This window comes from Scedosporium apiospermum (assembly GCF_000732125.1).
Source record: "Scedosporium apiospermum strain IHEM 14462 chromosome Unknown SEQ_SAPIO_0165, whole genome shotgun sequence".
Taxonomy (NCBI): Eukaryota; Fungi; Ascomycota; class Sordariomycetes; order Microascales; family Microascaceae; genus Scedosporium; species Scedosporium apiospermum.
This window is the reverse complement of record NW_015971866.1, coordinates 167,839-190,200: the sequence shown is the minus strand read 5'-3', so window position 1 is coordinate 190,200 and position 22,362 is coordinate 167,839. Positions and strand designations below refer to the sequence as shown.

General features: G+C 52.6%; 2 protein-coding genes and 3 pseudogenes across 2 annotated transcripts; 2 read left to right on the top strand and 3 right to left on the bottom strand.

The window, feature by feature from the left end:
• Nucleotides 1–5: 5 nt before the first annotated feature.
• On the bottom strand, nt 6–1,416 carry SAPIO_CDS10222 (Eukaryotic translation initiation factor 3 subunit E; the record flags this gene model as incomplete). The annotated part of the gene is made up of 2 exons (XM_016783853.1): nt 6–920; nt 1,024–1,416. 2 exons carry the CDS (start codon nt 1,414–1,416, stop codon nt 6–8), a joined length of 1,308 nt encoding a protein of 435 aa, XP_016638702.1.
• A 559-nt stretch (nt 1,417–1,975) lies between these two features.
• Nucleotides 1,976–2,464, top strand: SAPIO_CDS10221 (uncharacterized protein; the record flags this gene model as incomplete). The annotated part of the gene is made up of 2 exons (XM_016783852.1): nt 1,976–2,320; nt 2,414–2,464. The coding sequence occupies 2 exons, from the start codon at nt 1,976–1,978 to the stop codon at nt 2,462–2,464; spliced, it is 396 nt and encodes a 131-aa protein (XP_016638701.1).
• A 675-nt stretch (nt 2,465–3,139) lies between these two features.
• SAPIO_CDS10220 lies at nt 3,140–6,433 on the bottom strand (annotated as a pseudogene; the record flags this gene model as incomplete).
• A 6,521-nt stretch (nt 6,434–12,954) lies between these two features.
• On the bottom strand, nt 12,955–13,722 carry SAPIO_CDS10219 (annotated as a pseudogene; the record flags this gene model as incomplete).
• Nucleotides 13,723–17,899: 4,177 nt separating this feature from the next.
• SAPIO_CDS10218 lies at nt 17,900–18,277 on the top strand (annotated as a pseudogene; the record flags this gene model as incomplete).
• Between the last annotated feature and the right edge of the window lie 4,085 nt (nt 18,278–22,362).

Here is a 22,362-nt window from a genome sequence, read left to right as displayed (position 1 = left end):
TTCTCCTATTTAGACACGGCAGAGGACATAACAGTAGTCCTAAAGAAGACTCCCTTCGTCTTCTCAACGACCTGCTGATGCACATTGCTAGGCGGGTGGTTTATCGTCACGACGCCCTGCTGGGCATCGATCTTAGCATCGAGGCGCGTGTCGCGGATAAGGTTGACGATCCACTTCTCGCCGTCGTCCGGGTTGAGGCCGAGCTTCTCGGAGAGGTCGCGGATGTAGAACTTGCAGCAGATCTTGCAGTAGCTCTCGCAGATGAGGTGGCGGGCGGCGTCGACGAAGACGTCGGTCGACTCGGCGAGGAAGAGGTCGTTGCGGCAGAGCTGCTCGGCCTTGGCGAGGGCGGTGGGGGCCTCGTCGAACTGGAACGAGATGTAGAGGGAGGAGACGAACTCGGTTATGGGGTCGTGGTACTCGTATTCTTCCTGGCGGATGTAGCGGACTAGGTCCTTGATCTGCTTCTGGTGGACAGAGGAGTTGCGGGTGCGGCCGCGGCCCGTGATGATGGCGACGGCCAGGTAGCGGAGGATCCAGGGGCAGTTGATCTGGATGGTGTTGATGTAGTTGGCAGACAGGAACAGGTCGAGGATGGGATCCCGCGCGGCCTCGTGGTTGAAGAGGGGGAAGAGGGCCCAGTGGATGAGCATGGTGCGCTGGTCGAGCTGCGCGCGGGGATTGTTGAAGAGCTTGGTGTCGATGCTCTCCTTGACCTTCATGAGCTCCTCAACGGCGGAGTCCCAGTTGGCTGTCAGGATGTCGGAGGCGAGCTTGCCCCACGTAGCGTTGGTGACTTTGTCGTTGTCGGTCGAGAGGACTCGGAACTTGTATAGGAGGTCGGCCGCGGATTGGTAGTCACCGCATCGGAACTGGAACTGGCCAAAGTCGTAGAGCGCGTTGACCATGTCGATAGTGACCTATTGGAGAGAGCAGGATACCAGTCAGCTATGTCACATATCCTAACCAAATCACACAACCGAAGGGGGAAAGAAAGGGAAAGAAAAAGGGCTCGCTACTCACACCATGCTCCTTCTCGAGGAAGGCCAAGTTAGCAACCTTATCACTCCTCAAATGATTCACAACCTCATCCGTAATAAGCAACTCCGAAAGCCTAGCCGTATCCTGCACAAACTTCTCCATCTGCTGCAGTACGGCCTGCCTCTGCTTCGCGTACTTCTCGGGCGGGTCCGTCCCGTGCAGCTGTGAGTACAGGCTGGCGACGTAGTCGCTCATGTTGGTGCCCTCGAGGAGCTTGATCTTGGCCTCGAGAACCTCGCGCTCCTTCTGCTCGTCGCCGGCGTCGGCGGCCTTGCCGGCCTCGAAGTCGAGGAGGTGGAAGAACAGGTGGCGCGAGAGCTGGCCCGCGAACTTGTCGAGGAGGGAGTACTCCTCGGGGTTGGTGTCGGTCGCCATGTTGGGAATGGCGGAAAATGAGATTTCCGGGTGTGCAATTTTCTGCGGAGAGAGGAGGAAAGGAGCCTGGAAATATCAAGAGCTCTCTGTTTTCGGGAAGCGGTGGAGGCGACTCTTTGCAGGAGGAGGGGGGTGGTTGTCGTCTACCAAGACACAAATATTATGGCCCTGGAGGGGTGGTCTTGGATTTTCGAGATTTTCGTGGGCAAGTGTGGGGTTTGCCTTGTTCTGGGTTTACCCGCGGTTGATCCGGCCTCGTTTGCCAGCAAATGTCACTCTTGGCGGCAGTCACGTGTTCAGGCGAGAGCGTTGAGCATTTTCGTGAAGGTCCAGAAAAACTTCAAGCAACGACGACGAGCTTAGATCATGCCCGCCGACGAAGAACCGCCGCAACCTCGCTCAATTAGCCATTTGAACTTATAATACCGAGCCGAACGACTCACCAGCGACAGCACCTCCGAACCTCCCAGTCCAGCACCCGTAATTATCCACATCTCCCTCCCCAGACGCTCTACTCACCATACACTTCTCTCTTTCCCTCACTCCAAAACCACCCAAGATGCGCCTCTTCCGCCTCGCCCAGACCCTTCCCACCCGCCTCCCCAACCTCCCCATCCGCCTCTACGCAACCGAATCCCTCACCATCCCCTCCTCCACAACCACAGCCACCTCCTCCGCCGCGACCTCCGCGACCACCACATCCACACCCTACCTCGTCTCCCGCACCAAATCGAACCGACTCCCTGTCTACCTCCGCATCCAGGCCGGCGGCTCCAAGCGCACGACGCTGATCCGCCGTATAGATGGAGATGCCCTCGCGCTGAAGGCTGATGTTCAGGAGGCTCTTGGGGTAGATAAGGCGGATGTTTCTTTGAACCCCGTGACAGGACATGTCGTCGTGAAGGTACTCCACATCCCAGTGCTATAAATACTTCAATAGTCCTCGGGCGGCTCTTCCTTTTATTTGGTTTTCAGTTGCTAACAGATTCGCCGATAGGGATCACACGTTCCTAGCATCACAGAGTGGCTCAAGACCAAGGGCTTTTAAAAGCTGGACTACATCTACGCCCGAAAGAAGAATAGGAAAGAGGACGCAATCCCGAATATTGCGCCAGGCTATCCCTGTACAACCACATGTACGCTGAGGTTAGGAGTTGGAGCAAGGTCGGCTATATCATAAGCAGCTTGGATATCGAACGCGACTGAGTTTATGAGTCGCACTGAGGGAGAAGTAATGGCCTTCACCTCCACAACTTATAGAGGCCCATCACGGCGTGTACAATATTTGAAGAATAAAGTGAGCTAGCGGGCTCAGGTTTCATAATATCCCAATGCAATTGTACAAGAACACTCTGCACTACTCTACATGTCGCTCGTGAGCCAACACGAGCCAGACCTGATCTTTGAAACTTTGATATTCGAACACCGCCCCTACTTCGCCTCCACGGCACCGTTTCCAAACAAAAGGCTTATAACCAATATCTAGCAAGTTCGAATTCCATTCACACGCCAACCTTCCGTAAAAACCTCCGTCCAACTCCGCTCTAAGAAAAATAAGGAAAAAAAAGAGACAGGAGGGAAAGCCATGCGCATCATCTCTGCAGGAGATCCGGAAACCATAGTGAGTGTCACTCCGCGATGATTCGTTTTCATCCAAGCTCCAACAGGTGTATCTGTGCATTACGATCCACTTCCCCCTCAAAAGCGAGAGACTGTGCCCAGCCTATGAGTCTAGCGTCAAGAAGCTCAATAACTGCTGCAGAACACCCTCCTTCGTCCACTCTGGCGAGGTCATCATCATCGCTGAAAGAACAGAGTCTGAAGTGGGCAAGGCTGACGGTGGGATTGATGTCGGATTGCTTGGATCCCTCGATTTCTCCATCAGACGGCGAAGGAGTGTGACACCCAAGACCACAAGGCACAGGAGCGAATCATCCGACCGAGGCTGTCCCCGTCCTGGCCCTCGTGGAGGGTTATCGAATTGACTGGCCACCAGCTGTATTAGACGGTAAATCCTTTGCGATAGCCCGTTGTGGCACGAAAGCCACGTCTTAACAATGCCGGCTTCGTAGCCAGGGGCAATCGATGCCAGGATCTCCGCAGCGAGTAATCCTTGCATTACGAATGGCTTCCTAGCTTCGACGAGGGGCGGTAGATGGGGCGGCCGGCCGTCGCGTGGTTGTTCAGGGATGGGTGATATCGCGAGGCCGAAGGCGCGTGTCAGCAGGTCGTAAGGGTTCGGGCCGTCGGCGTCGGCGGAAAAGATGATTTTGTAGTGCGACCTATTCGGCTCGTCCCTCGCCAGTAGCTTCGCCAACGAGTCAACTGCGTGAGGGAGGTAAGGATGAAGGGCAGGGTCGTATGACACAAAGTACATGTAACCATCGGCGAGGCTCGGTCCCGGAGTAGGGGCAAAAGCCAAGAGGAACTGTAAGAGACACATGGCCTGCTCGCGACCAGGGATTTCAAGTAGAACCGAGAGGTTGGACAAAAGAACCACCACATCCTTCATAAAGTCGAGTGTATTCGCGTTCGTTCTCAGCAACATGGTACGCGTACCGATATACCTAATGACGACACAGAGAAACTTGGTGACTTCCTCGTTGGCGAGAATGGGATGATTTGGGTTTTCCTCTCCTGGGAAAGAGAGATTCCTGAGGATCGTGGTAATGCAGACCAGGCGATCTACTGCTCTATCAAGTTCATATTCTTGAGAGCCGAAGGCAGAAACATCACGAACCATCAATTGTTCCACCCGACACGCCCGGACAACATCTTCGTAAGGGGTAAGGAGGATCTCGTCCGAGACCTGAACTGTGTGTTCGGCGAGAAGTTCGACCTGCTCCTCGGCGCAGTCAAGCAGGACATCAATCAGGTCGTCGCAATACTGAAGTTGGAGGAAGTGATGTCTCATTGGGGAGTTCGAAACGGCCGCCAGGGTGTCGAGGGCAAGGCGAACCTCCCCGTGGATGCCACTCTGGATACTGCGCGTCAGCGCTTGGATGTCGATAAAGCCGAGCTCATCAACTGGGGGTACATCGGGCTTCATGATTTCCAACTCAATGCCAAGCTTGTTGGCAGACTCTAGGTTCACGCCTCCATAGGTAGACTGCTGCCGAGAGCAAGGCGAATACTCATCGTCGTGCACGGGGCGGGGAAACGGCTGACCAACGGCGGTGGCTCCGGGAACGGGTACGCTAGAAGGACCATGCCCGGGGAAAGACATGGCACCAGGTTTGCCAGGAGCTGGAGAGGGCATCTGCAACTCCCCGGTCGGGCCGCCGGACGCTGGGTCGATATTTCGCGAGAGATTATTTCGGACATGCGCTGCTGGCATATTCGCCTGGCCAGGTTGAGGCCCGTGAGGACCAGAGAAGCCGTTAACAGCGGGTTGCTGGCCAGGCTGCATAGCCTTAGGTGTTGGCGGATGGTGACCAGCTCTTGGCATTGGGGATTGACCTTGCGGCAACATTTGAGGCTGGCCGCGACCCATTTGCTTAGTCGGGGTGGCGGGTACCTGGTTCGAAGGGATAGGTTGGCCCTGGATGACAGGCGGCTGCTGTGCCGGCTGCTGTTGAACCTGTGGTTGAGGCTGGCCCTGGAGGTGAGGCTGTTGTTGTTGCTGCATCATCTTCCTTTGATTCTGAGCCATCAACGCCTCCTCGAACTTAAGGAGGTTGCGATCATAGATTGCTCTCAGCATCTGCGGTGCCGCGGGCATTTGGACGGGGTGGAAACCTATTTGACTCGAGACATGAGGCCACATGTTTGCCGCAGTGACGGCTTTGAAACCGCCCCTTGATTGCACCTGCTGGAAGAGCAACAGGAGATTGACTGGACGATCCGCCAGGGTCGGGCTAACGTCCAGTGGGAGTCCCTTGGCGTTCATGAAGGCTGTCAAATTCTTCATAAACGATTCGGGGTCTGGGCGGGGCATGGGACGCGCTTGCGGTCTCATACCAGGCTGCTGCATTTGGTGGCCGTTGGGTCCCTGAACCGGCTGCTTCGCCATCATCCCGCGACCGGCTTGCATGTTTTGAGGGTGCATCTGGGGAGGCATCTGCATATTGGCCATGCCATGCATTTGTTGCATGTTTCCTTGTTGCATTTGCCGTTGAAGCTGCATCTGATAAAGCTTTTGTTGCTCTGCAGCCGTACGAGCCTGTTGCATTTGAGGGTGGAACATGGGATTTGACATCTGGTTTATCTGCTGTTGCATGTGCGCCATCTGCTGCGGGCTCATCCCCTGCGCCATACCCATCGGGGGCATCTGCGGCATTTGCTGGGCCATCGGTTGGCCCATTTGCTGAGGCATCATTTGCATTCCCCCGGCCATTGGGTTAGGGCTCTGGGATGGACGCGTCGGAGTCGGCATCGCGCCCATGTTGGGGTTAAACCCAGGAGCCATATTCTGCATGTATGGGTTCGGCTGAGGCGTGCCATGATCAGAGGGTACGGGCGAGCCTTGAGGTGCAAACTGTTGCGTGCTCGGGGAAAAGGGATGAGGTGAAGCAGTCGAGACGCGTTGGGGAACGCTTCCAGGTCGTAGTTGTTGGTTGCCCATCATCGGAGATGGAGTTGCGTTCGCAGAACCGTTTGGCTGGAGATGAGGGTATTGTGGTTGGCCGGGGTTCTGTTGAGGCGTCGGTTGAAAACCGGGAAACGCGCCCTGTTGCGGTGTTTCTGACCGCGACGGTGGGAGCATACCGGGATTCTGTCGCGGAGATGAGGCCATCACATCTTCGTGCGGGCGCGGACGCTTCGATGGTATTACGGGGTTGGTTTGATAAACGGGGTTTTGGTAGGTCGGGGAGGCATTTCGCATCGCGCCATTAGGCATCGGGGGGTTCATTGGCTGCTGAGGATTCTGAAACTGGGCGGGATTGAATTGGCCAGCGTTGGCCATGAACGCGGTGGAAGGGTCCATCATGGTACCGGATAGCGACGGGTCGTTCATGTGAGGGAAGATGTTTCCATTGTGGTTGGGAGCAACGGATTCATTCATCCAGGTGCTCATGACTGTTTGGGGCGACAACCCATGAGATGGGTACTTGAATCGGTTAGCAGATCGCGCAGGCAAATATCGGATAAAAGAACATTGAAGACGAAATCCTCAAGGCAATAATAAATTATTCGAATGAAATGAATAGATGTAAAACGATTGGGTTGGTTATGTCGCGATAAAAAAAAATTGGATGGACGAAAGTCGCGTCGCCGCCAGCCTTGGGCCAGCTGTTTTTTCGTCTTGGGTGATGTGTCGGGGAAAGAGAAAAAAGTGAAAGGGCAAGGCGAATTGTGGCGGAAGAGTTGGGAGAGGGAGATTCAAATTAGGGAGACAAATCAATGGCTTCAGTGGGTGGCTGTAGGGGTTCAGTGGAGTACAGTTGGAAAGTGGGAATGCGACCGCAGCGCTGAGCAGGGCGGTAGCAGGTTCTGGTAGCGACTCCAACCCACTGATCTAGACACCGCGTTTAGGGGGTCATTGAGGTACCGCGACGTATTGTGAATGGGGAAGAAGCAGAGGCAGGTACAAAGTAGTGTCAAGTGCCAGGGGAGGGGGGAAGGCACAAGAGGGAGCAGCGAAAGAAAATGGGAAAGTGACAAGTAGAATTGGAGGGGGAAGAACGACAATCGCAGGTTCGCTCGAGGCAGAACAAAGCCAATTCAGCAGCCTCGCGGCAGCCCCAACAGGTCTAGAACGGGATTTCCATCTAATCCTCGAGCGAACAAATGGTAATCGCGTCACGAGACAATATGGAATTGGCTTTGTCGATAGTACGCGACGGATAGGGTGGGTTAGGAAAATGCAGCATGTACGGAGGACGGAGTCCGTGGTGGGTGGCAGCAGACCAAGCCTCTGGTGAACCCAGGGGTACGAGACGAGCAGAAACAATACATCAACGAGCAGGTGGATCGCGGGCAGGGCTCGATCAAAAGAATTTACCCTGTGTAAGAAAAGCTAAGACTTACCTAAACGTGTCGCGCGTGTTATCTTCACCGTGAAGCGCAGGGCGGATGGATGGGGACGGGGGGAAGAGAGAGGATTGGGGGGCGTGAGGAGGGCGAGATGGGCCGGTGACAGGAAACGAAAGAGTAAACAGCGCGCTTGAGTTTGTGTGTGCCGTTCAGGGACTGAAGCCGCTCGACAACTGGGAAAATTGATAGGAAACAAAAGAAAATCAATACATCAATCAAAAAGAATCACTTCGATGGTACAAAGGGACTTTGGGAAGTTATCGGCGGATGGCGACGACCGCGACTTGCTGCGACTCTCTGCAACTCTGCGAATTGGCGGGTGGCCGATCGGGTTTGGGGGAAATATTTGGGGGGCGCGGTCTCGAAATTTTTCTGGCTTGTTGATCAGCTTCTTCTCTCCTTCTCATTTTCATGGCCCATGTAGCAGTGGGTCCGGTGGTCTCGATTAAACGTGGAAGCTGATTGGCCGGGGGCCGTCTCAGGACTGGGAAAATGCGCCTCTTGATTTCCCCCTCCAATCAAAGCTGCCGCTAGCCCCATTCAGGCTTAGTGTAGCTTATGAATCAGGTTAAGCGATGCAGGCAGGATCAATCCCACCCTGCACAGGCCAATAAGAACTATTGGTTAGTGTGAGGTAGCGCTGTTCCTACGAAATGTTATGATTGTTTGTGGATGCCAGCAGGAATACTACCAGAGTTCAAGAATATTGTTAACGAACACTTAGCACTTGCTAAAATTGGAGAGCGGAGCAGGATGGGGCAGGATGGCAGCCACGATTCGAGTAGTATCACGTGAAGTTCACATGAACCAACCGAGGCGTTAATTGTGGCAAGTGCACCCATCTTGACAGGGGGGTTCCCACCATGGAGCTGGCAGCGCTTGCCCCATTCGTTGGGCGGCCCCGGAAACACTTGGGAAGGACCAAGTAGTCGGTGTAGTCGGTGTAGTCGGTCTGGAAGTAGAGAACCAGCCGGTCCAGAGAAAGATGACAAGAGGGAACCCAAGTGTGTCCTCCCCCGAGCCGACACTAGCAGTCAGAAGCAACTAGCCATATTCATCACTTGGATGGCAGTTCTGCTAATTGGGAGCTCGAACAAGCACAACCCTTCGAAATTCCGATCGCTGCCATCGGCGGTTCGCGGCTTCGACAAAGAGGGACAGCCAGTCCAATCAACTCGCTTGGTGCGAAGACTGTAAGCCTCGTCTGGGCGCGACTGGAGCGACCGAAAATGCTCAGGCGTCAAGTAGAAAACTCGCGCAGGTAATTGACCGTTTCCTTTGAGAGTCCAACCATGACGTCGCTTTCCGGGCGCGGCCGAAAGGAGAACAGTAGGCTCAAGCAGCCATTGCACCAGACGGAATTCCTTCAACGATACGGCGGACAGTACAGCGAACTGTCGTCGACGCCGTTTAGGGCACGCATCCCGCATCTGCTCGTTCGCCAGTAACCGACAGCAGGCAGGAGGTCTGACCCAAGAACTGCGTCTCGCTCAAGCAAGTCAGGATAGTCAGGTCCAGGCTGGCGATCTTGGTTGACAGCAATCATTGGAGAGAGAATTGCTCATGAAGGCGAGACACCCGACCAGTAGTCTCGAAATGACTACCAGGTTCCCAGCAGGGACTCGGGCAGTGGAGAAATATTGAACCAAGTCGGTTGCCATTGGGCAGGCAAATCTTGCCGTCTTCGTGACAACAGCACTGCGTGGTCGTGCAGCACCACCATTGGTGTATGTGTGGGAGGGCGGGGTGGTTTTGGACGCCGACATCGCCGAAAGCAGGACTCGTCACGTTGAGTTGCCCAAGCACACTTGCACCTTTGAGTGCAATGAATAATTGCATTCCGTCCTCCAGAAAGCTGTCTCGCGAATTCGGCCCTTGACTGATTGCACGGGCAGGGCTCTGCTCCGCCTCAGAGCCGGGATGGGTACCTCCATTGGATTGTCGCAGTTGATGTGGGCTGCATGAGGCAGGAGGGAACGCACTGTAATACAGCGTCGGCAGTAATTAATGGTCGGCAGTGAAGCACTCGGAACCACCTTCGGGCCCATCAAATCTGGATGAATTGGCCCCGTTTTTGCCATAACGGCCGTCATCAATTCCATTTCGTTTCCGCCGAAGAACCGGGGTATCAAAAAACCCCATCGACTAACTCAACATCCGACTCCAAATGCATTTGGTGACGAGCCAGGTGCAGAGACAGGACGTAGGACCACCCACCCATCTTCGATTGGGGGGCACTAAGAAGTGGCGACCACTGGCAGAGCGCTAAGCGAAGGCCCTGGGGTCGCGAGAGGGGGGAACTGGGCTGATCATGCCAGCAAGTACTCCCATCCACCAGACCTCAATCCAGAGATGGGATGTACGGCAGCTCCCGTCCGACACTGTACGCTATTAACGGTTCTGCAGGGCTTGGGCGGTACACGTCAACCGTCTGGCGGAACGCCGACACCCAGAAAGCTGGCGGGATTTTTTCGTCCAAAAATAAAGAGGGCGATATGCCATCTCGTCGGGGGTTTTTAGTCGAAAATATGCATCAAATGCCTTTTCGCCCGACTCCCACTCGATTGATTCGTCTCCAAATGAAATTGATGGGGCATTGGCTTTCCCCTTAGCAAAATGGGTGGTACATGGGTCCCGGTGGGCTTGACTTGGACGTATCAAAATGGTCCGCCCGCTCCCCGCAGTTAGCCTGGAAGCACTTGTTTCGGGTGACCTGGCCCTCGCCTCTCACACGAGAAATTTGTGCAAAAAGAAGAGAAGGGGATGTCGACGCTAGAAATCCGGAAAGCGAAGGGGGGAGAGAGTTGCCTCCATGTTCAAGAGCAATTCCATTGTTCGATTGGAATGAATCCGCCGAAATCTCAGTGCCTGCTGTTCCGACCGTTTGAACGCCTATTCCGGGCTAACATCGGATTTGGAGGCCAAAACCCCGAGGAATTGGTAGAGGCATGGAGATGGACGAGCGAGGACGACAAGGAAGAACGGCGACAAAACAACAAAAAACAGCAACGCAGGAATGATAAATCCGGGAAAAAGAGAGGACGAGAGGAAAGAGAAAGGGAAGGCAAGGAGGTTAGAAAAGAAAAGAAAAAAGCCAGACACGGGCGGGGGGTGGTGGCAGTTGGGTCATTTTATGTGAATTAAACTAATACCTCGAGACCGACCCAGATACCTCCTCTGCCCTTCTCTTGCGTCCTCTCCTTCTCCGGTCCCCCAGTCACGTCTTGTTCATCTTGTCCTCCACCCCCTCCCCCCTTTCACTTGTTTCCAAAAGGCTCCGAATTGCTTGCTGTTGTTCTCTTGTTTTGTTATTTTCTTTATTTACCTTCCTACGGCCGAGTTTCTGGCCCGCAATCCACGCTCTTTCCGAGTACTTTTGTCATCATGGTTTACGTTGACCTGTGCCTTTTGCCTGGTCGATCTTGTGGGAGCAAGAAACCTTGTCCCCTCGATGGGATCAGCTGAGAGTGTGGGGACCCAGATTCTCCATTCCATTCTGCTGTCTCTATCTTTTATTTTCCTCACTCTCTCCCTGGCCCCATCTTTGGCTCGTCCCCTTGAGTTTTGGGTCCTGACTTTGCCCTGTTGCGTTCCCTCGACTTAGCCGCTGGGCCGCCAACCCATTTGTTACCCTTGATGTTTGCGCCCTTTCGGGCAGCTGGGAAATGCCTAATCCGGTCCGGAAGCGCACATCCAATGCGGAGTGACGAAAAGCCCTCGAGGCGTATGTCGACGTACAGTAGCGAACAGGATACGCTATTACTTCACACCGGAATTTTCTTTACCCCAAGAAGCGATTTGCTTCTCTTACTTATGAGACCCAGTGGCTCCCCCATCACCGATGTGTCAATTGGAAATTTGAGAAAAAAAAAAATCGCTCCATCCCTGTCGACCCATGTTCTGCCATGTGCCGTTGACGAGGGCGCTATTTAATCATGGATCTTTGACCAGGCCCTAGTGCCGACCGGGGCCAAGCCGAGCCCATAAAGCATGGATTTCGTTTCTCTTTTTTGGGATTGGGTATCATGTTTGCTTCTGGCGAAGTGTGTGTTAACGAAGTAATTGCATCTTAAACACGAGGAAACCGAGCTTAAAGACTCGAGTGTGAGGGTTGAAGTATGAGAACTGATTGAGGGCGAAACCAGGAGGGATGTGAGCAACTTCTCGACAGTGCCGTCATGCGAGGACAGAAAACTCAAAACAGGCGAGAAAGCAACATGAACGATGGGGCGAGGCCGATCAATCATTTTCGCATTTTCGCCTTTTCTGTTCCCCCCTTCACGTTCATATCCGGACCCATCGCGCTGATCAGCGAAAGCAGGCAAATCAGGACGGCTGAACCGAACCTCCCTGGGGTTTGGAGTAACACCAATCTTCCTGTCTCCCGCACCCAGATATGACCGACCTGCCGTATGAGGTGTCCGAGCAGTAGCTTAAGAGAAGCCACCATCTCCACCACGGATGCTTACGATGTGAGTGGACGACATTAGAAATGCTCATTCACCCTTTATCAATCCCATCACAACATTGGACTTGAGAGTTCCCTTTCTTTCCTCCTTGCCGTCGAACGTTTCACTGGCCCGTACGCACGTCAATGGGTATTCCACAATGACCGGCATATTGATTGATCTTCACGATGATTTCTCTTCGAATTTACCCTGTGGAGTAATTCAGTCGTACGCAGTAGCAGTAGGCAAGGTGGAGGTGGAGCCAAAGCGCTTCTTCCCTGCTTTCCCTTCACGGTCCGTCTATCCTCATTCGTAGATTGTAGATATGAGCACGAACCAGTGCCAATGTCACACGTCTCTCTCCAATGATACCATCGACGACCGCTATTTTTCAAAATGAGAAGTCGAATGTGCTGTTCAGCTGGTCGACGGGGGCGATTTCTGACACCCTCGAGACCTCGACAAAAAGTACACCGATTAGATTAAATAATAATTCAGGTACATAACTGAGTCCACGGGATGGGCTTTCTTCTATGTGAGGCACGAGAATCTCCGCAAGGAGGATCGATAGCAATCAACTAGACGCGACGCAAATCAAGGACATTCGCTCTTCATACATGATCCTCACGGCCTCTTAAATGAGCTCCGAAGTCCCCTTAAAGATAAAGCCAATCTTGCTGGAGGGAACTAGGGTTGGTTGATTCTTCTAGCCTTGTGATGCGTTAAGTATCCATATTGCATACTTCACTTCCACTGCCCAGTACGCGCTAACCGGGCAAGCCCCTAGTGTAGGAGTTGAAAGGGAGTGTTGAGACTCTGTCTCCTGAAGAGGAAAGACGTCACGATGAACGAGCAACTGGGGCCTGGGTCGTTAGATTTGACCCGCTCCACCACAGAGCCTGGCCCTGATAGCTACAATGCCTCAATCAGCCAACGATATGAGCGACTGCACAGCCGTAGACAAACAGTTCACTCGGAGTAACACTGTGGGGAAGCACGTACAGCGTCGCTGCTGTAGTGTGATCATAGCGGCTTCTTTTCCATTTTGTCAAAAGCTAAGAATCGTTCAACATCAGGCATAAAACCCTGCTCCTGCAAGGCATCCGATAAAAGCCTACTTCGTATTCCATGCCCATTTGTCCTCGTCATCCACATCCTCTAAGATAAATCCATAACTCACCCTGGGTTTGGTGCCAATCCAAACGCGGGGGTAGAAGCTGGCGGATTCCCAGTCCAAGATACTCGTAACGGTTCCATCATCCGAAACCATAATGTTAGTGGGGCTAAGGTCGACGTGGTAGAATTCCTCCCCAGCATTCATCGGAGATAAGTATTCCTCAGCCGCCTGCTTCGAGAGACGGGGGAACAGAATAGGTCTCCAAGATGGAGCGCTCCTGGGGCGGTCGGGCGACAGATACTGATCGCGAATACCACGGCCAGTTGCACTTTCGAGAGGGTCAGATGTTTGTTTGCTAAGGACTTCGCAATACTGAGCCACTTGTACTGCGACACGTTTGCGTTGATCTTGCAAGAGCGAAGGCCATGCTTGTTGCAAGGCTCGCCCATCAATCGGCTTGAGAATGAGAAACGGCCGGCTGGAGACAATATCTACCCAGTCGTAAAGAATCTCGGGTACCGGAATATTGAATATTTTCCGTACATATCTTAGAGTCTCGGCCTCTGTCTCCATGCCTTCTACCCAGGTCTTTGCTTTACACAACGCGCCGCCGATGGCCCAAACAGCACCAGATGTCCCAGATTGGTGTATCAGATTGGACGCGGCATCCGTCGTGCAGTCCGTCTCCGTCTCTTCGATTGGGCGCAAGCAGAACATGTGCCGATTGGCATCTTCCCAGCTGGCCAGAGAATCCCGTGGCAGCATGGTGACATTCTCGCAGATGATCGACGAGCCCATTAACCATGCATCATCCCGCGCTTGACGGCGGATGGATTGGGGGAGTCATCTCACTACGAGATTAGCTGGTGCTCTGTTATATTGAGCCGATGGATCGTACCAGGACATTATTGTGATTGATAGTTTAGGAATATCTCAGCGTCCCGCTTCTTGGTGGCAGGCACAGCATCTTATGGGGGGAGGTAATACAGGGTGTCCAATCAGGTCCGTGGACGGTCATATGCGAGATCGCAGATATCTGGGATTGAGGATCAGGCAGGTTCGGGCTCCTTGGATGAACTGGAAATTCTTGTGGTTTCGAGCGATATGAAATACTTTGACTGCTACTCTCTGCATGTCGCTGGGATGGGGTTTGGGGAGCCGCCATCTCCAACATTGAACCTTTCAAATCTAGAAATTCAACCTTGATAGGCCAGGCTATGTGTTACATTTTGATTTAGATGCCTGCCGATGCACAGCAAACATCCCCCACCCGATATGCCGCAACTACGAAACCCTCTCTCTCTCAATGCGTATTTACTCCCAAACCAGACGCTTGCCCTGTTCCCACTGCTGAATATGCATTCGCAGCCCTCATCTGGAGAGAAAAATAATAGTTATAAAATAAGTAACAAAAATCTCAAAGATTTGAGCCGGCCCGATAGACTACTGTATCCCCCTCCGCGTGCAATGGAGGTGGGCATATGATCTACTAGTATTTCACGGCAAACAACAGGACAAGGCTTCGTTACCCGTTTGCTTAACAAGAATCGTCTTTTTGGATCATGGTTATATTCATCTTCTTGGGTTTTGCCATGCAAAACAGTGTTGGGTAACCACGAACGAGGAATGCGGCGGGGAGGTCGGGTAGAACTGCGCAGGAAATATGCAGAAGGTATGTAAAGGTAAATTCTGTCACTCAACTTTCTACTTTTCTCTTCATACCCGGGCCGGTCTTCTCCTATTACACCAAATCGTCTCCTCAAGACAAGTATTTGTTGGTTTCCTTTGGTGATGTGGGTGGAAGTCTCCGCGAGATATGGTAAAAGGGGAAATGGAAGTGGGAAACAACGACTCCCAAATGAGGCCATCGACAAACCAACACCGCAACCTCCCACCATATTTGCCGTCCGAATAAACAGCAAACACTAATGTAATACAGAAGAGGTGGCTCATGGCTCATGGACAACATGAAATCTTGGATACCTCGGAAGTAACATTGGAACAGACCGCTCAAGGCAGAAAGCGGCTCGCCTCATTGCAGCGATGGGTTTCAGACTCATTTTCGAATAGGATCCAAGACGTATGGCTCCTTCCGCCTTCTAAGCTCGGGAGAAGAATGAGATGGCTACAGCTCTCCCCACATCTTTCCTAGTTGAGATGGTCGTGGCTGGCATGTCTGATCCAATATCAGTGAATCACGCACCACACGAACCTTGGGAAGTCGGCTTGCTTGCCACTTCCATCCTTGCCCATTCCCAAACTTCCCACATGCAGAATGAATTCAGTGGCTACTTACCGATATCTCCTATTCAAGCTCAGCTGTTCACCGCTGTGCCGGATGCCCAATCACTCCCCTCCCCAGTCGTCTATATAAAGGGAGAATCCCTCCCACCTCTCACCTCATCTCTTCCTCTTCCTCCTCATCCCACACACTCCCATCCAGGGTCTAGAAATAGAACATGGCACTCAAAATTCATCATCAATTTTAGGCTACATATTTCCTAGAAAAATCCCATCAATCAATCACATTCAGTCATCTTTCCTTCCTAAGAGATCATCATCTATACCCAGCATGATTGGAGTTCGTATCATCGTCCTAATATCATATGAAAGCCGATGTTCTCTTCCTTCTCTTCCCCACGTCTACGTCTTACCATGGACGAGAAACTAAGAGAGAAGGGAACTCTCATAGTCAATACCGTATAACCCATCGCCGTCGGAGGCGTCCTGTGTGGAGCCGAATATGGGAGTCATCACTGCATCTGCCTTCGACCAGGTCGCCAGAAACGGGCCAAACGCGTTAAGCAGCATCATGATCCAACAAATTCAGCACGCTGCCGCAACGAAACAAATCTTGACCGTTCCGCAGTTCCGTGCCTGGCTTTCGGCGCGGGCGTTCATGTTCGATAAACATGGCAACACAGAGTTGGCCTCTGCTCTAATTCACTTTCAGAACTACCGAGAACCTCGAACAGACGTCAAAATGGCCAAAGGGGCCAAAAGGCGCTCTCGGGTGTGCCCGTTGGAGCAAGCGGCCAGTGACGCCAAGCTCGGCTCACTCCTGTTCATGGATGAGGAAAGTCGTCTTGTTGTAATTGGAGCTCTGGGCCGAATCATCCCACCTCCAATCGCCCCGTCTCTGCCTCGGCAGGGTTTTTACCGCTGGGGACGCTATTGCAGAGGCCAAAGAGGCCCATTCCCGTGCCCGCGAGGCCCTTGCTCGCGCCGAGGAGGCTGTGTGACGGGCAGTGGTCCGCCAAAACGTGGAGCGCGCGACGCTCGAGGCGTTGCCTGGGAATCAAGAGGATCACTAAGAATACGATTCAATGTTTGGCCAAGTTATCCTCTAACTTCCTATCCCTTATTCTTCCATCAATTGATCATCTTCTCCCTTCAACTTTTCTCACAAGATGGCCGATGACGGTGATCCCTTGGAGACCGTTCGGCAGATTGAGTCCGCCCTCTGGGAAGAGATTGAGCAGGACTTCGATGTCCAGATAGGCTGGCCATTAGGTCTTGGGCTTCCACCTTACTTGCCCTGTGCCCTCGAGCGACGGAAAGATCCCTGGGTAAGCGGATACACAGGGACACTAAGATTATCCGCGTCAAATTTGGCCTGGGATTCGACTCCGAGGCGTGGGTGGCTCTTTTGCCCAAAGGTCAGAACGATTTCTCCAGGCAACGCGCGGGTACAACTGTCACGAGTGAGTAAAGCACTTGCCAAATATTTAACCGTCATCACACCCACGCCGAATCGAATTTATATATCGCGGCAACCTGCGGGATAATGTGGCAGTCCGGGATGGGAAGCGTTCCTAGAGACTCTGGAGCGTGACGAAAACGAAATTGGCACTAGCGGGAAGAGTCGATTGGATGTCCGCAGAGCTTCGGAGATATGAAATCGTCGGTTCGCAGCGATAGGGTGGGAAGGGAATGCAAAAGGCTTTCCACCCATCTATGTCTCTTAGTTGTCAGCCCCGAAGCTAAAATCAAGGCCGACAACTTTTCTCACGGCGGCATGTCCAGTCACGTCTCGGTTTTTAAACTCGACGGACGAGAATCGAGCTGACATTCCTGATATGGGCATGCCAGTTAAATTTCGAGTCAAGGCCGACCTAACTGTCTTAACCCCTCCGGAAGGGGAGCTAAGGGGGGCATCGTCATCTCAAGAGACACTTACCTTCTTGACTGATATCATGGCTAATATCATGACCGCCTACGTCTCTGTCCTTGAACCCTCTGCAGATGGCGATGTCGGGGAGAAAATGGTGGACGAGACTGCGGTCAGGCTGCTTCGAGCCCTCCCAACTTTCTACCCCCGCATCTACTGGTCTGCAGGACTCCATTCGAGACAGAAGCCTCTGCCTCCACAAAACAGCTCACGATCCGGTCTTGGGCCACACATAGCAGACCGGACGTATCCAACTCCCCAAGGACATTGGTAATGAGGATTATGCACTCTTTCGTGCGGTATCTCCTCTCCAGGACCACTGGCCTAAACAGTATAAACCGATGAATGAGCCTGTGATTAGGCTGCTGCGATGCTTAACCCTGACCCACGCCAACACCTCTCATCTCCATCAGAGGTGGGCCTTATGAAAATGGTGGACTTCTGCTCGGGTCACCCACCCGTTGTGCGAAGGGGCGTACTATTGTTGACCTTGTGTCGAACGACCCAGATGTTTGTGTGGCATACGAGATACTTGAGTTGCAATCTGGGAACTACGACCTAAGTTGTTGAGCATCGGCCAGCATTTCGCCTCCACCCTCAAGAGTTCTACCCTTGATTGCACCATCCTGGGCGAGGAACCACGTCATCTCGAAAACCGTGCGTAAGACGTCATTATAGATAAACCTTCGCTTCTCTGAAACTACCCATGATCTTGTCTTGGGTTGGCTACGGAAGTCTAGACTCACCCAACGCCCTGAGGACGTCGCAACGATGATAATGCTCTCTTACGCGCCGTGGCTCCTCTCCAGGACTACGGCCTCGGTGGTAGAGTGTCCGCCAATCAAGTTAAAACTCCCGAACATTCCGACCCGCGTCAACTACGAGGAACGTGAAAGATTCTGGTTCAAGGACAAGTTCAGTATCCCCATTCGCATCCATCAAACCATTGCCGAGGCCAGTTATCAAGTCAGAGATGGCTGCCCTCATCAAGCTGTTAAAAGATGTCTTGCTGCCCATCTGCCAAGCTGGATCCGAAAGCGAAGGGCAGAACTTGAAGACCGCTCGGAGACGAGAGCCTTCAACAAGCAAAGCCCATCGGCTGAGCCCGAAACTCGTCGTCCGTTTGGCGTCCCCGAATTTCACATCTGACGATGAAATAGAAGAAGCAGGGAAAATACAGCTCCTAGCGTGGAAAACGGTACTTCCACAGGCAATGCCATCCGCGTGGTCTGAAGCATCGATGCTGGTTCGGCGGGTAGCCGAAGAACCAAGTACAAGAAAGACATGGCGTTGTTTTCCGCCAGGCTAATATATATGAAAAGCGCCTAAACCCCCTGCAGAACCTGTTCGACTCCGTGGCCAACCAACCAGGACAGCTCACCTTCAAGACAGTTGTTAAAGAGGTCACATACAGGGCCAAGGTCCCACCTTCAGCGACCTCCCTGTCCTTCGACGAGTTCCATCGCACTGGCACACTCATCTATGGTGCCCTAGACGAACTCATTCTTGCCCATACATATATATATATATATCTGCGGAAGGTTCGCGGATTGTGTAAGTCGAAATTTAACGTAACTGGACCGTCAATGGAGCTTGGAGAGGGAGACAGCAGTTGTAACTGACTTGACCTTAGGTCACCACCTCACAAAAGCGATAGCGACCTCGACGAGACGATCCGGAGGAGTTGCTTTTTATGCTCAAAGTCGTGCCGAAAACGATGCCGGAGCGGAACCCTCGACTGTCGTGTCTCTAGAGGACTGAATGGTCTCTCGAAGGTGGGAGAAGCTCTTCGCCTTGAGATTGACGTTCGTGAATCTCTTGCCATTTCAGGTCCATATATCGATGGATGGCTGCTTGGATCGGATCTTATTGCAGAGTCATTCTGGGTTTGTCTATGATACCGGCGGGTGAATGTTGGCATTCGTTTGATCAACCTATCAGCCCTTTGGCAAGAACGAGGGTTGTCCTTCCATTAACTCTCTATTCAAATGCCTCCCCTTGTTTCAAGCGCCAGTATGGGCGCGCTTTGCATGCCCAGCTACCATACACGCATTCCGGTGTTCTCGCGGATATTGTACGCCTAGTATCAAATCCTAGGGAGGAGGTGGCCAGGATCCGGGCCGACAATTTAAATCAAGCATGGGCACACTTCTCTAGGTTTGTTCAGCTGGAGGCAGAGGCGTTTGGCGAGCACTCCTTTTTTGCCGGCATTATGGAAGGCAGTGTGTTGAGTAGCGCCGCCGAGGGCACATTAGAGCCAGAGGGCCGGCCTGGGCTCATTTTCATGCCGTCCCATTCTGCTGCCGGGGGGCAAGCTGGGTGGTCTTCCGCACTGACAACTGGCAGAACCCATCTTGCGCAGACGACGAATGGCTAGCAATTGACTAGAGGAATTCTCTTCATCGATTTTATTTTGATTAGCATCGATTTTTGGAGAAGCTGGAACATTGCAAGTGTCCCAAGGATCTTGCTACCCGGAACGATTTTCCGGTTGGAGCACCTCCAGGTTGTTGCTAACCAAGGGTGATGTTTCAATGCTGGCTGGCCTGAAAGCGATGAGACACACGGACTTCCTGCTCGCAAGCTCAGCGAAGAAGACAGGGATGCTCCTCTAAAATGAACGGGGTGAGAATTGTGCTCGACGCGAAGCTATGGCTAGATCAAGGTGGGTATCCAACGACGTGAGTACTATTGATATCATTGATCCTCCGGTTCCCCTCACTGCGGGCCTGTTGCTAACACTCCATCGTCTATTTCAGCTACAGACTAACCGAGTATGAGGAGATTGCAGTTTAACGTTCCCGCGAGGAAGTGCTTGTCCACAGCCCACACAGGCACCTCCTGTGCCGTCGTCCGCCCGCAATGGTCCACTTCTGCGGCTTCCTCGTGGGCTATTTGTCGACCTGTCGTGATGTTATTTTTGCTGTTTCATCGGCGAGTTGATTGAAAGCTGATCAGTCTAGTCCTTGTCTCTTTTCCTCTTCAAAAATTCGGCAGGATACTAAAGATCCTATCTCGGCGCGAAGAAGACTCAAGTCTTGAGTCCCAACTTCCCCTGCGGGATCACCGATAATCTACTGCGAGGAAACGGAACTATTAGTAGCCCTAGCCGAACTCTCCGTGATTTGTTCGAGCAAAGGATTGGGACTGAAGTCTTTTTGTATGGTCGGTCATCGGGTGCGAGGGTCCGCCGGCTCAACGAAATACGAGACAACGTCAGGACCTTGCACAGATCGGCCAACCGGCAAAACAGTCCGAAAACTCAGACAGGATGATGTCACTGACCCCTACTTGACATCTACGGACTAGACAGGCTTTGGACTTGTTTCCCATTGTCGCCCCGCATCCACCAGATGGCCAGCGTTTGGAGACCAGTCGTATTTCTTGGTCTGGGCGATGTTCAAGAGCTTCAGCGTTGTGGTTTCCTGTCCGACGAGAGCTTCTCTCTGACGATTGCTTCTATCTATCTATATGAAGCGATGGGTAAGGCCATGCGAGCTCCTCCGAATATCTGATGGATGACTTGTCCTCTCTGGTGATGAACATTCGCTTACTTCCGTTTATCTAGAGCTTCTGGAGACATTTCAACAAGATCAGGGAACATATGCAGGATACCTTCGTACCTCTGCATAACCTTGATGTTGGCATCGGCTTTATCCCCGGTGTAGCTGGATGCGGGAAGTCATCCGTGATGGAGCTATTACGATCTTACCATCGCAGTTTGGCAACCAGAAACGATGCTGGCTGGGAGCTAGACCACATAGTAGCGTTGTGGCCCCGCAGAAGCGGTCGGAGGTCCTGGAAGGCTTTCGCCACATACAAAATATGAGAGTCGGTGAGATTGATGGTCCTGGGGAAATGCTCCGGACATGTCTTCTCAGCCAGGACCAAAATTAAAACAACAACTGAACCCTCGACAACCCATCTCCAAGATGACACCAGCGAAAGTTTTTTTTTTTTTTTTTTTTTTTTTTTTTTTTTCGCCATGATCAGCGGTCCAGTCTCGGGGAAGATCTTGGCTCTCACTTATCTCCTTGCAGCCTTAGATGGAGGGTACAGAAAATCAGTTGAGCCCATAATGGCCGAAGTGGCAGAAGAACGAGAAACTATATATTCAGATAATGACTATTGACGGGCCGGTTCTGCTACGGTACTAGACGAACATGAGGAACGAGCTTTTGTGGAGGTAACCCCATGGCTTCAATCGGACAATCCTCAGGGGGCCTGGTCTCGGAAACCCGAGCTAAGAACTCATCACGGATCTCGAAGGAAATCGAATCGCTGAGCGCCGCGAGAATGCCAAGGCCCTGAATGAGGTCACTTGAGAAACGAACCCGATACCCCTCTATATATACCTGCTGAATGAGGACCATGAGTGACACTCTGGGTCGAGACCGTTCTGGCGTTCATCCTCATCGCAATCACATGCTCCGTTCATGCCAGACCGCCAGCGCATTCCTCGTCCTTGGCATGAGAACTGGCGCAGCTTATTCAATTGGTCTTCACCGAACGGAAGTTCGCACCGGCTTCAGGCCGGATATGCGTTCGAGTTGTTGAAGGGCGCTGGGCCCTTGCAAGCTTTGAGTTTGGAGGACTAGCCGAGGAGCGCTGATGACCCCAAGGGAAACGGCGTGGACGTACTTACATCTCGCCAGCTGTTTAAGCGAAAAGTCTCGGGCATTGCCGAGTAGAATTCCAGTGCTTTTACCGACTGCCTCTGACCACTCACCCTTGAAAATGTCGATCCTGTACGAACCCTGGATGGAGGCTTGAATTGAGCCTGATAATGTCGAAATAGAATGGGACTCGAGCGAGACGGAGGTTGAGTTCCAAGGCCATTACGCGTCGGTTTCCAAGACGCCCAAGAAAAGAACCGCCCATTTCGGGGCTTGGGGGCCTCCAGCGATGCGAACGATTCCTGCGATACTTGTCCGGCTGATACACCAGGAGATATCCACTCAAAACTAAGGCTACGGTAGACCTGATATCCTACACTATGAGATTAACAAACTCAAGTCATGTATCTGGGAGGAACATCCATGGGCAAGGGGGCTTACTACGGACAAAGTATTATATCGTGGGAAACTAAGCTCTTGTGATGAGCTTGCTCGAGAGATGGAACAATGGAACGTCAGACAGCTCGCCGAAGGCACAGCTTCCGTCCAGAAACCCCCGACGTCGACGGAGACCACTACCCGGTACCTGACGAAATACATCGTCGTAGTGCCTGTCTA